The following is a 14,001-nucleotide window of genomic DNA, read 5'->3' as shown; positions in this document are numbered from 1 at the left end:
GAAACCACAGCAACACCTAATAAAAGCAGGGCGATTTCTCCAGCAAAATGCAGTGAGTGGAGGATAGTTACATATGTGCGTAAAATCAATCTCAGTCACTTACAGCAGTGCAGTCTCCAGGCGTGATTGACGGGGGAATTACCCAATTATCTCACTCTGGCCAGGAATAGTGGTGTTGCTATATGCAGGCATTCAGGGGGAGAGGGAATAATTGGTCTGCAGTACTATTGAGTGCCTATTGGTGGAGCAACTCGCACCGTTTTTATTAACATACATAAATCAACAGCGCCCCTTGCAGGACACTTAATGGTACTGCATTAAAAGTGCCAATCGATGCAATTGAATCTATGAACATCGGAAAAAAGCATGAAATATAATACATAAAGATGTGAGGACCTGTGGTGTATGTAACAAGCTCAGACCAGCAAGATGCATTGACGAAACTGTTAATTGTTTAGGATATCCTCCGCTGAGAGGGGTAGAGACAAGAGTCCATGTAATTGTCACAGCCCAGTACATGTATTTTGTTCACCTGGACTGATTACTGTCTAGATTTCTTCATGCACCATAGATTCTTTTACTTATTGCCCATCTTCTCGAGGCTGTTCCCGGCATGGCTGTTGGGAAACTACAGTGAGGCTCAGTGTCCCAGGTAGGGCGGGGAAAATGAGCCAGACTTCCTGATCCGATCCAGTTATTGCTGCTGGAATGTGCTTGGTGCAGACCCCGGGTGAGGACCGGATCGGGGTTCGGCTGTGACACTCCTGATCTCGGCTCATATGTGGTGCCGAGGTGCTGCAGTGCATCAGTAAGGAGTCGACACCTACAGGAGAAAATATGAGTGGGGGAAAATTCGATGGGACGGGCAGTTCAGTCTCAAAGTGGGGCATGCAGAATTTACAGTGAGGAGCATTTTATGGGTCATGGAACTCAGTCCCAAGACCTGATTCATTTATTTTAACTCCGTGTAACTGCCTCATTTGGGGTACCGTTTCACAGGCATCGGTAACCCTCCAGTACCTTGTTTAAAGTGACCTTCATTTGTGAACTTAGCCAAAGCACCAGCTGGCTATTTAACCACAGCGGGCACAACAGACAAACACAATCCCATTCTCACTAAATGGATCAGGAGTGGGCCGATTTTTCCCTTCCCTTAGACATAGGTACTGAGGCCAATTGTCCCTGTCCCAACCCCAACTGAGATCAGCTAACCTGGCACCGACTGGGGGCTTCTGATCTGTGTGGCTGATTTCTACTCCAGGCAATTCAGCCACGGGGGGGCTGTCCAAGTAGTAACATTTTCAGATGGGGAAAACTATGCGGAGCCCCAGATTACAGCCCTCCAAACTAGCAGGCAGAAAGGAAGGTCTGGGGTGGCGAGTACATTCTCTTCAAACCTGTCGTCCCAGCTTGTGGCTTCCTGGGCTCGGGCAGCTAAAGAGCCAGAATTCAGGTTGGTCTGAAGTCACAGGCCCCACTGCTTCTTGTGGAGCCAGACTTCAAAGTATCCGTGCCCTTAAAGCAAATTGACGACCGTTAAGAATTCAACAGAGTCTGAGTATTTGTAATCTGTACATCTGTAAAAAGGGGGCAGTGCTTTGGATAAAACGCGCTTCCCCCTTGACTTGAAATAATTTTTTGAAGTCTGGAATACAAAATAGTGACGTCATTCATGGCTCAAAGAATTGAGTGGCTTCATGCAGGGATGTGTGATGCTGGCACCTTTGATCAGTATGGTGTCAGGATGATATTTGTGACTCGGATTTCAGCAAAAACATTCCTACCAATGCTGAAGCAAGTGTAAAGCATGCTTGTTTACTGCATAGAATAGGTTACACTGTGGCGGAGCCACCAAAGGACTCAGAGCGGTTGTACATAATTCCTTTAACAGCAATGTAGTTACTGTCATTGCCTGTACCTTTAATTACACTGTTTGACTGTACAATGTCTAGTTACCTTTACAGCGAGGTTTCAACGTGATGACGTCATGCCGTTAGTCACGTGATGCCCCAATGGCGGGAAGAACGTGATGACGTCAGTCTTCTGACCAGAGGATCAGTCCTCGTGGAGCCCTCGAGAGTAGACCTGTTATTGATGTGTTCTAGCAGTTTCCAGTTTAAACTCGTTTCGTTTAATTAAAGTTCATTATTTTAATTGCCTGAGTCGAACTCAGTCTTTTTGATAGGAACCTCCGTTCCTACATTGGTGACCCCGACTTCTACGAATGATTTTCGTGGAAGATTCGACATGGACACGAACGCCGTCACGCTGAAACTGCCACAGTTCTGGGAGCAACAACCATACGCCTGGTTTATCCAGGCTGAAGCCCAATTTGCCATTAGGAACATCATCGCGGATCAGACCCGTTATTATTACGTGGTCTTCGCCCTCGACAGCGCAACTGCATCACGGATCATCAGCCTCCTCGGTAGTCCTCCTACTGACAGCAAGTATGATGCAATTAAGGCGCGGTTGCTTCAGGTTTTCGGGCTATCAAAGTCGGAGCGCGCTCACCGGCTCATCATGCTGCCCGGCCTCGGGGACTCCAAACCGTCCGAGCTCATGAGCCAAATGCTCACGCTTTTGGGTGCTGAACCGGAATGTTTCCTCTTCCGGGAGCTTTTCCTCTATCAACTGCCTGAACAGGTTCAGGCTGCCCTGGCCAGATCCGACATTACAGACTGCGCCAAGCTTGCGGCTGAAGCCGATAAGATTTTCACGGTTACCCAGCAGTGCTGCGTGGCCACGAGGCGCCCATCCCCCACAGGCGCGGTTCTGGCTTCTCCTACAGCGGGCTGGTGCTCCTACCACACCCATTTTGGCGCGAAAACACGATGATGCCGTTCCCCCTGCAGTTTTTCACCCCCAAAAAAACCAAGAAAGTGCAGGCGGCGTCCCTGGCGACGGATGACCAAGTCTAACGGGCGTTCCGTGGTGGCGAAGGCCGTCGGTTCTACGGGGAAACTCCTCTATATCACCGATTCCTTCTCGGGCCGCCGTTTTCTTTGTGACACCGGGGCGCAGTGTAGCATTCTACCTGCGTCGAAGCTCGACACGCAGACTGGGAACCTCGGTTTTTCCCTCGTAGCGGCTAATGGCGCAGCAATTCGAACGTTCCGAAAGCGGCGGGTCGAAGTCTGTTTCAGCGGTCAGCGCTTCTTTTGGGAATTTGTCACGGCCACAGTCTCACAGGCTATCCTGGGGCGGATTTTCTGTGTGCCAACAGCCTACTAGTCGATGTCCGGCACCGCCAGCTGATCAACGCGGCCACCTTCCACTCGATTCCGTGCTACCACGGTACCTCCGTGGCGCGCTCCATTGCCTGTGCTTTCCTTCCTCCAGATGACTTCACGCGGCTCCTCGGGGAGTTTCCGGAGCTGACAAGGCCCACCTTCTCCTCTTCGGCGACGAAACATGGTGTTGAACATCACATCACCACTACTGGCTCCCCGGTTTATGCGCGGGCTAGAAGGCTCGAACCCGGCAAGCTCGCAGCTGCGAAGGCGGAGTTCGACACGATGGAGCGGCTCGGGATCGTTCGGCGATCCAAGAGTCCCTGGTCCTCGCCTCTCCACATTGTGCCGAAACCAGGCGGTGGCTGGTGGCCATGCGGTGACTACTGACGCCTCAACGATGCCACCACTCCGGATCGGTACCCGATCCCGCATATCCAGGATTTCTCGGCCCATTTGGCGGGAAATTCTATTTTCTCTAAAGTCGACCTCGTCCGTGGATATCACCAGGTTCCAGTGCACCCACAAGACATCCCGAAAACCGCAGTCATCATCCCTTTTGGCCTCTTTGAGTTCCTGCGGATGCTGTTTGGCTTAAAGAATGCAGCACAGGCGTTCCAGCGTTTAATGGACTCCTTTCTTCGAGACCTGCGTTTCATCTTCGTCTACCATGACGACATTCTCATCGTCAGTGCCAGCAAGGAGGAGCACATCTCCCATTTGCGTTCCCTCTTTACGCGCCTCAGCCAACACGGTTTAATCATCAACCCGGCCAAGTGCCAGTTCGGCCTGCAACAGGTCTACTTCCTGGGACATCGCATAACATCGGACGGCGCCGTCCCTTTGTCGACGAAGGTTGAGGAAGACACAGACTGCAGGAGAAACGGTACAACAGGTGTTTACTCAACGTGGCTCACAGTGGAACTGATCTGTACAGATTACTACTCAGTGCTATATACAGGTGTGGTCTCTGCCGGTACTACAGTATACATGAGCTGTAAAAAGTAGTTCCCCCCTTAAAGGTATATACATTACAATTCCTCCCCTTTTAGATTAACAGTACCATAACACTCATTTAACAATTAAATATCGAACTAATTACAATTAACACTTTTAACATGCAACATTAGCTGAAAATAGTCTATTTATATATTCAGTCTTTGGGGAGGCTTCCTGATCCTTTCTGGATAGCGCCTTTCCCGAGTGTCTTGCTCTTGGTGCGGAGGCGAATCTGGCCCCCTGTCGTCGGTTGGTTCATCAGCTTCCGATGCTACTGTTTCTGGGGTAGATGCGACCTGTACGTTGGGTTCATCACCAGGTACGTATGGGCGAGGCATGGGGTTGACTTGTTCCTGTGACTCTAGGATCTGGTCAGCATGGCGTCTCACGATGCTCTCCCCAACGTCCACTGTATACATTAGTGGGCCCTGCCGTGTGCATATCGTTCCTGGCTGCCATTTTTCTGTTCGGTAGTCGCGGGCCAAGACTGGTTGCCCTACATTGAAGCTCCTTGTTGGCTTCTCATGGATGTGCTGGAATTGCTTACTCTCAACAGCTCTTCGTACGTTTGGTCTGAGCAAATCCAGGCGAGATCTTAACCTTCGGTTAAAGAACATCATGGCTGGGGCCTGGTTGGTGACTGCATGTGTCGCATTCCGGTAGGCGAACAGGAAATTGTCCACCTTGTGTTGCAGCGGAATGTTGTCATTGTACATAGCCTTTATTGCCTTCTTAAAGGTTTGTACGAACCTCTCGGCCAATCCATTTGTGGCTGGATGATACAGGACGGATGTGTAATGCCTTACCCGATTCTTTTTCAAGAACCTCCGGAACTCTTCGGACACAAACTGTGGTCCGTTGTCGGAGCAAATCTGTTCTGGCAAGCCATTCCTGGCAAAAATGGTCCGTAGGACTGCAATAGTTTTCTCCGTGGTGGTGGAGGACATTTTGATGACCTCAGGCCATTTCGAGTGCGCATCCACGGCTATTAAAAACATTGAGTCCATGAATAGACCAGCAAAATCAATATGCACCCGTTGCCATGGAGATGAGGGCCACTCCCATGGGTGTAGAGGGGCCTGTGGTGGTGCATTTTGGACTTTCTGGCATCCTGAGCAGCTCTTGGTCAGGTCCTCGATTTGTTTATCGATTCCCGGCCACCACACATAAGCCCTGGCTAGGCTTTTCATTTTTACCCCTCCCAGATGACCCTCATGAAGCTCATTGAGCACTCTATCCCTTAACTTGGGTGGAATTACCACTCGGGATCCACACATCAAGGTCCCCCGGCACACTGACAGCTGTTCGCTCCTTGTCGAGAATGCTAGCAACAGTGAGTCGCCATGTGCTGGCCATCCCTTCACCGTCAAATCATATACCCGAGACCGTGTCGGGTCATTTCGGGTTTCCTTTTCTATACGAGCGTTAGTTACTGGTAGGTATTCAACTATAGTCGAATGGAATATTTCGACAGGATTCACTGCTGGTGCTTCCTCCGCAGTAAGCAGTGGCAGGCGTGATAGCCCATCTGCATTTCCATGCTGTTTCGTGCCCTTATATTCAATCTCATAGTGGTGCGCCCCGAGAAAAAGTGACCATCTTTGTAGTCGTTGCGCAGTCATCACCGGAACGCCCTTCTTCGGATTAAAAATGGAGACAAGAGGCTGGTGATCAGTCAGCAAGGTGAATTTCTGCCCGTGCAGATAGTGATTGAACTTTTTCACTCCCCACACTAGGCTGAGGGCCTCCCTGTCAATCTGGGCGTAGTTACGCTCGGCTGAGGTTAGTGATCGTGACGCAAAGGCTATTGGCCTCTCTGAGCCGTCCGAGAATTTGTGCGACAGCACCGCTCCAATGCCGTAGGGTGACGCATCACATGCCAACTGAATTGGTAATGCTGGGTTGTAATGGGCCAATACCTCTTTCGATGTGATTAGTGTTTTGCTCTTCTGGAAAGCTCGTCTACATTCGTCACTCCACTTCCATGGCACCCCAGTTTGCAGTAGGGTGTTCGGTGGGTGTAGTATTGTAGACAAATTTGGCAAGAACTTATGGTAGTAGTTTACCAGCCCGAGGAACAACCTCAGTTGTGACACATTTTCCGGTGCTGGAGCCTTGACTACTGCCTCAATCTTCTCTGGGGACTTATGTAACCCCTCTTTATCGATAACGTGGCCACAATACGAGATCTGTTTTCTAAAAAACTCGAATTTGGGGCGGTTAGCTCGGAGCCCATATTCCTGCAATCTAGTGAGCACCTGCTCCAGGTTGGCAAGGTGATCACTGTCATTTTTGCCCGTGACCAGGATGTCGTCCAAATAACACTGGGTCCCTGGGATCCCTTGCAGGACTTGTTCCATTGCCCTCTGCCAAATAGCCGGAGCTGATGCTACCCCGAATACCAGCCGGTTGTATTGGTAGAGACCTTTATGGGTGTTGATTGTGAGGTATTTTTTTGATGCTTTTTCTACCTCCATTTGCAGATACGCCTGGGCCAGATCAATCTTAGTGAATGAAGCGTTTCCCTCCAGATAGCGAGGCGAAAATATCTTCAATCCGCGGAAGTGGATATTGTACGGTGTGAAGGACCGGGTTCACTGTTACCTTAAAGTCCCCACAGATGCGAACCTTCCTTGGTTCCCCAGGCGTGCTGCTCAACGATTTTTTCATCACAGGGACGATGGGTGTAGCCCACTCACTCCAGTCTACCTTGGACAGTACACCTGAACGTTCCAGACTCTCCAGCTCTGCTTCGATGGTTGGGCTTCCGTTTTCTTCAATTTTAATCGTCGCTGTCATGCCTTTTAGTGTTCCGAGTCCTTGCTGGAACACTTCTTTCGCGTCAGTTAGGATCTTTGACAGTCGCCCAGGTGTGACGTCGTCATCCTTTTTGTCAGCCACAGTCAGTGCCTGTATGAAATGCCAATCCAGTTGTATTTTCCGGATCCATTCACGTCCCAGTAATGGTGGTCCTCCATCTTGCAATACATACAGGTCTAGTTTTGGTGTTTCCTTACTGTTATATATAACGGTCACCCTTATTTTTCCTTTGGGGTAGACTTTTTGCCCCGTGTACGTCTTCAAAATAATTTTTGTGTCTCTCAAGGGTATGTGTGAGAATAGCCGCTCATAGTCCCGTCGGTTTATGACTGTTAGGGCTGATCCTGTGTCCAATTCCATCTTTACCTGGACTCCTGCTATCTTGAGAGTGACCCAAATGGTTCGGTGATCCTCCGTTGTGATCACATTACAGGAAACTTTGTGCTATCCGGCACCCATGGGACCGAGCTACTGCCGTTTTTTTAAAAGCTCCGGATAGACCAGCGTCAATGTTATCAGATAGGAGCTTTTCATCGCAGTATCTGACCACAAACACTGTTGCTCAGCAACAGCTTGTAAACACTCGGCCCGTGTCTTGGAAGCGTCTCTGAAGCTGTTGCTAAGATACAGAGACGCTTTCTAGAGCCTGCCGTGTCTGACCACAAACACTGTTGCTCAGCAACAGCTTGTAAACACTCGGCCCAGTAGCTTGGAAGCGTCTCTGAAGCTGTTGCTAAGCGACAGACAAAGACGCTTTCCAGAGCCTGCCTGTGAAAAGCAGAAAAAAACCTAACCAAAACGGCTGCTGATTTCTGCCGTTAGATCAAAGTTGCCGGACATTCAACTTCCGGATAGCACAAAGTTTCCTGTATGTAGTTTCAGACAACTCAGTTCCCTGCTTTCGGAGTCGTTATCACTCTTTTGTTCGTCTGAACTATTCTCCGTCATCTTATGTACCTTCTTGTACTTTCCTTTGGTAGGTTTCTTATTGCTGGTTTTCTTTCCCGACCTGCAGACTCGTGCTATGTGTCCTACTTTTCCACACTGTCTGTACACTTTGTCTTTGAACCAGCAATCATTCTGGTCATGTGTTGTTCTGCCGCAGCGATAGCACTTCTCTGTTCCATATCACATTTCGTTTGTGCCATATTCTTGCGGTCTCTGTTGTATCTCTGCAGCGCCCTGTGCTGCTGCTTCATATGATACCGCAATGCTGAAAGCCTTTTCCAGCGTAAGGTGCTTTTCAGATAAAAGCCGTTTCTAGGTTCCTTCAGTTTGAAGCCCACACACAAACTTGTCCCTTAAGGTATCTGCCAGCCCCGCTCCAAACTGGCAGTGTTTCGATAGTTTGCGCAGTTCTGTTAAATAATCAGCATTGCTTTCATCCTTATGCTGGTTCCGTTTGTGAAACTTGAATCTTTCTGCTATCAGCAGCGGTGTGGGGTTTAAATGTTCCTGTAGTATCGTTACTATGTCTTCAAAACTCTTTTCCATTGGCTTCGTTGGGGTTACTAGATTTCGTAATAACCCATACGTCTTTGCACCCATTAAATTTAACAATAGCGACGCTTTCTTGTCATCTGACACCTCATTTGCCTTGCAGTATACTTCTATTCGTTCGACATATGTAGTCCAATCTTCGACTTCATTGTCAAATGCGGTGATACTGCCACTCTTCGGCATTTTGGGTGTGGTTTAAAATGGCGTCTCCCAATGGCTTAAAATGGCGTCTCCCGCGCTTTCCTTCCTCCCCTGCTGCTGCCAACGCCGCTCCCGGCGGTTCTCGTGGCAATGGCGGCGCCCTGTAGGTTTCGCGCGCTTCTCCTGCGCTGCTGCCAACGCCGCTCTCGGCGGTCCTCATGGCAATGGCAGCACCTCGCGGGTTTCTGCGCGTCTCTCCCTCTCTTCAACGCTGCTCGGCCCCTGAACACCGGCTGCGCCCTGTGCGCTCTGCCCTCTCTCTCCCCCGTCGACGCTGCTCGGCCCTTTGCTGTGCTGCTCGGTCGGGCTCTAACCCGCCGCTGTCCGGGAAGGGTCTGCGCACTACCTGTTGCCAGCCCGTTTCGCTGGACCACCTCGACTGGAAAGCCAAGCCTGGCTCTCGACAGCCTCCCCCGCAATTCTCGAGTCTCTGCTGGATGACTGGGTGGTTGCCCGTGGTCGACGCCCGAGTCTCTGACCTTGACCTCCAATCCACTGATCTCCAGGAACGAATCCCCGGGAGGTGATGCAGAGTTGCAGGTAGGTTCGAACTTGCCTTGTCGCCAATGTTGTGTCTGTGTATAATAAGACACAGACTGCAGGAGAAACGGTACAACAGGTGTTTACTCAACGTGGCTCACAGTGGAACTGATCTGTACAGATTACTACTCAGTGCTATATACAGGTGTGGTCACTGCCGGTACTACAGTATACATGAGCTGTAAAAAGTAGTTCCCCCCTTAAAGGTATATACATTACAGTTACCTCTTTCCCGTGGCCGTCGACAGCCAAGGCCTTGCAGGAGTTCCTGGGGATGGTCAACTTCTACCACCGTTTTGTCCCCAAGGCGGCTCAACTCATACAACCTTTGTTTGGGGCCCTCAAGGGCAGGTCCAGTAAAGATCCAATCAGCTGGACAGCTGAGATGGTCCAGGCGTTTGGCGACACCAAGAACGCTTTGGCCAACGCAACCATGCTGGCGCACCCACTTCCAGGTGCTACCATAGCCCTTACCACCGACGCGTCAGACTACGCCATCGGTGCAGTGCAAGAACAGTGGGCCAACGGCACGTGGCAACCGCTGGCATTTTTCAGCCGTCAACTACGAAAGAATGAAAAAAAGTACAGCACCTTCGATAGGGAGCTACTGGCCCTTTTCCTCACCATTCGCCATTTTCGGTTTTTATTGGAGGGGCGTCCCTTCACGGCTTTTGTCGACCACAAACCCCTTACTTTCGCCATGGCCAAGACCGCCGAACCCTGGTCCACTCGTCAACAACGTCACTTGACGTTCATCTCCGAATTTACCACGGACATTCAACATGTGTCTGGTAAGGACAACCTGGTGGCAGATTGCCTCTCCCGTGCGACGGTCCATGCGGTGCACCTGGGGATCGACTACGCCCTCATGGCTGCAGATCAGGCCTCGGACTCGGAGGTCCAATCATATAGAACCGTTCCCTCTAGCTTCCAAGCGACCGACGTCATCTTCCAGGCCGCAGGTGCCACGCTCCTTTGCGACGTTTCCATGGGATTTCCGCGACCTATCGTGCCAGTCGCATGGCGCCGGAAGGTTTTTGATGCCATACACGGGTTGTCGCACCCAGGGCTGAAGGCTTCGCAACGGCTTATGTCAGCTAAGTTCGTCTGGAAAGGTATGCACATCGATGTCCATGACTGGGCTAATACCTGCGTCGTATGCCAGAAGGCCAAAGTCCAGCGTCATGTCATGGCTCCAGTGGCTGCATTCACTGTTCCAGAGCATCGTTTCGACCACGTGCATGTGGACCTCGTGGGGCCGCTTCCGCCTTCTCAGGGTTATACTCATCTCCTCACCATAGTGGACCGCACCACTAGGTGGCCAGAGGCAATTCCTTTGGTTTCCACCACTTCGGCAGACGTCACTCGAGCTTTCATCTCCTGTTGGGTTGCCCGTTTCGGGGTACCGGCGGACATCTCTTCTGACCGCGGGCCGCAATTTTCCTCGGTGCTTTGGAACGCTGTGGCTCAAGGGCTCGGCACCAAATTTCATCGCACCACCGCCTATTATCCACATGCAAACGGCCTTTGTGAGCGATTCCACAGGTCGCTTAAAGCCTCTCTTCGGGCCAGTCTTCAAGGTGCAGGATGGGTGGACAGACTCCCATGGGTCCTTTTGGGTCTTCGTACAGCGCCCAAAGATGACCTACAATCGTCTTCAGCTGAACTCGTCTATGGCCAGCCGCTCCGTGTACCAGGGGATTTCCTCCCTTCTCCCACAGAGCCATGGTCCGCCTCCCAGCAACTCGTTCGCCACCAGGAAACGGCCAGATGCTTCGCTCCGCTACCTACGTCCAATCACAGTTTGCAGAACTCCTACGTGCCACCGGGACTGAAGAATGCGGAGTATGTCTTCATCCGCCACGACGCTCACCGGGATCCGCTCAAGTCCCCTTACACTGGTCCTTTCTGTGTCATCGAACCAGGAGACAAATCCTTTTCGGTCGACATCGGAGGGAAGCCGGATCACATCTCGGTGGACCGCTTGAAGCCGGCTCACCTGGACCTGGACCACCCTGTCGTAGTTGCTCAACCACCCAAACGTGGCCGACCACCCGCAGCCGCCGCACCAGATCAACCAAAGCCGCCTGCCAACTCGACCGCGCTCACCGCACCTGCTCAGCCACAACAGACTGCCAACTCGACCACCGGTCGTCAACTTCTTCTACCAGGGTAACGAAGTCGATCGGACAGGCTTGTCAGGCCTCCTCCTCGCCTCACTTTTTCTGTTAAAGACAATTCTGGGGGGGCGCATGTGGCGGAGCCACCAAAGGACTCAGAGCGGTTGTACATAATTCCTTTAACAGCAATGTAATTACTGTCTGTGCCTGTACCTTTAATTACACTGTTTGACTGTACAATGTCTAGTTACCTTTACAGCGTGGTTTCAACGTGATGACGTCATGCCGTTAGTCACGTGATTCCCCAATGGCGGGAAGAACGTGATGACGTCATGACGTCAGTCTTCTGACCAGAGGATCAGTCCTCGTGGAGCCCTCAAGGAGAGTAGACCTGTTATTGATGTGTTCTAGCAGTTTCCAGTTTAAACTCGTTTCTTTTCATTAAAGTTCATTATTTTAATTGCCTGAGTCGAACTCAGTCTTTTTGATAGGAACCTCCGTTCCTACAACACAATGAATAAGAAAGACAGACTTGCCCTTCCGTAGCTCCTCATCATACCTCTCCCAGAAACATCGCAAAACTCCTCACTTAACGATGAGTTACTTTGACATCCAGCGACTGTCATGCAGCCAAACAGAGCAGCCATTTTATGCACAGCAACTATAGAATGAAGAATGAAGTGAATATGTTTTTGCTGTCGTTCATTGAGGGTGGAATGTAGGACAGGACACCAGGAGAATACTCTGCTCTCCTTCAAAATAGTGCCATGGGATCTTGGAGGGGGTGGGGGGTGGTGGTGAAGGGGGTCCATGGTTTACCATCTCACCTGAAGGATGGCAACTTCAATATAGCAGCACCCGACTGTCACTCCTAGATTGGGCCTAGAACCACACCCTCTGGACTTCGGCTGGGGTGTGGACTGGGCTCATTGTTGTGACAGACAGAACCCATGTCCTGCTGAAGTTGCACCATTATTCCACGAAGACGGAGCTTGTCGGCCCCCTGGGGGGGACTTGAGCACATAATCCGGAGCGGTGCAGTACTGAGGAAGTGCAACAATGTCAGAGATGCCGTGTTTCGGATGAGATGTTAAGCCGAGCCCCTCTCTACCTGTCCACTATTGGAAGACGAGCAGGCGACTTCTCCTGGTGTCCTGGCCAACATTCTTCCCTCTACCAACATCACTAAATGCAGAGTAACTAGTCATTCACCTCCTTGCTGTTTGTGGGACCATGCTGCCATACAATGACTGCCACCTTTGCCTACATAACAAAGTTGTTGATCTTGTGAAGCACTAGGAATGTTTCAGTGAGGTACCATGCAAACAAAAGTTTTTATTTCTAATTTTTGGCAAAAAATGTGATCTAGAAATTCAACTGACTGCACAAACCTTTATTGTTCATTTCAATATGTGTGTGTGTGTGTTTCCTTGTCCTGTAGGGCTCATTGTGCAAGTACCTGAGCCTGCACAGCAATGACTGGGTTAGCTCCTGCCGGCTGGCACACTCCATCACCAAGGGTCTCGCCTACCTTCACACAGAACTACTGCGAACTGGTGAGCAACAGCAGGGTCCACAGAGCCTGCCCTTCTTACTGGCACACTGCCTGTAGTAACTCTCTGCCTGTGATTAAGAGTTGACATTTCATGATTTGCTGTGTTTTTTGTTGTCTTGCTTGTGCGAGTTGAACTTACTGACATAGTTTGAAGTTGCCTTCTTTGAGAGCTGTGAAATATGATGTACAGTAGTATGTACTCTGGGTATTGAGACTTCATTTGAAACCGCCACCTTTTTTTCAATAAATTACCAATCCCCAGTGGAACACTGACCCTCTGACCCCAGCGATGTAGGATCTGGAGTGAAGTGACCAGCTGCCCAGTTTTGTTATTAAAGTTCCAGTTTCCAAGGCGGGGTGGGGGGGGCGGTTCGGGGAATCGCCTGGTAATTTTGAGAAATTAAAGCTAAACAGTAAATAGTTTTTAATCACTGTATTTAAAAAATGACTCTGCACTTGCATGAGGGGATTAGTGTCCTGATCACACGTGTACAAGGGGCCAGTGTCGTGACCACACATGCAGAAAGGGCCAGAGTTGTGATCACACGTGCACATAGGAACAGGAGTTGGCCATTGAGCCCCTCGAGCCTGTTCTGCCATTCAATGAGATCATGGCTGATCTGCGACCTAACTCCATATCCCTTAATACCTTTTGTTAACAAAAAGGTATCACTCTCAGTTTTAAAATTAACAATTGATCTAGCATGAATTGCCATTTGCGGAAGAGAGTTCCAAACTTCTACCACTCTTTGTGTGTAGACGTGTTTCCTAATTTCACTCCTGAAAGGTCTGGCTCTAATTTTTAGACTATGGCCCCTAGTCCTAGAATCACCAACCAGCAGAAATAGTTTCTCTCAGTCTACCCTATCTGTTCCCCTTAATTTCTTGAAAACTTCGATCAGATCACCCCTTAACCTTCTAAATTTTAGGGAATACAACCCTAGTTTGTGTAATCTCTCCTTGTAACTTAATCCTTGAAGTCCGGGTATCATTCTGGTAAACCTACGCTGCACTCCCTCCATGGCCAATATAT

At 50.2% G+C, this 14,001-nt stretch overlaps 1 protein-coding gene across 1 annotated transcript in view; it reads left to right on the top strand.

Moving 5' to 3' along the window:
• The window catches only part of bmpr2b (bone morphogenetic protein receptor, type II b (serine/threonine kinase)), a 254,725-nt gene that overhangs the window by 213,414 nt on the left and 27,310 nt on the right, over positions 1–14,001 (top strand). Inside the window, exon 6 of the mRNA XM_085985397.1 lies at positions 12,855–12,969. Within this exon, the coding sequence (XP_085841523.1) occupies positions 12,855–12,969 (115 nt within the window). The remainder of the gene's footprint in view (positions 1–12,854; positions 12,970–14,001) is intronic.

Source organism: Somniosus microcephalus, chromosome 4, assembly GCF_052327205.1.
Source record: "Somniosus microcephalus isolate GS21.2 chromosome 4, FLI_Smic_1.0, whole genome shotgun sequence".
NCBI lineage: Eukaryota > Metazoa > Chordata > Chondrichthyes > Squaliformes > Somniosidae > Somniosus > Somniosus microcephalus.
Note: the sequence above shows the minus strand (reverse complement) of the source record. Positions and strands in the feature narration are given on the sequence as shown.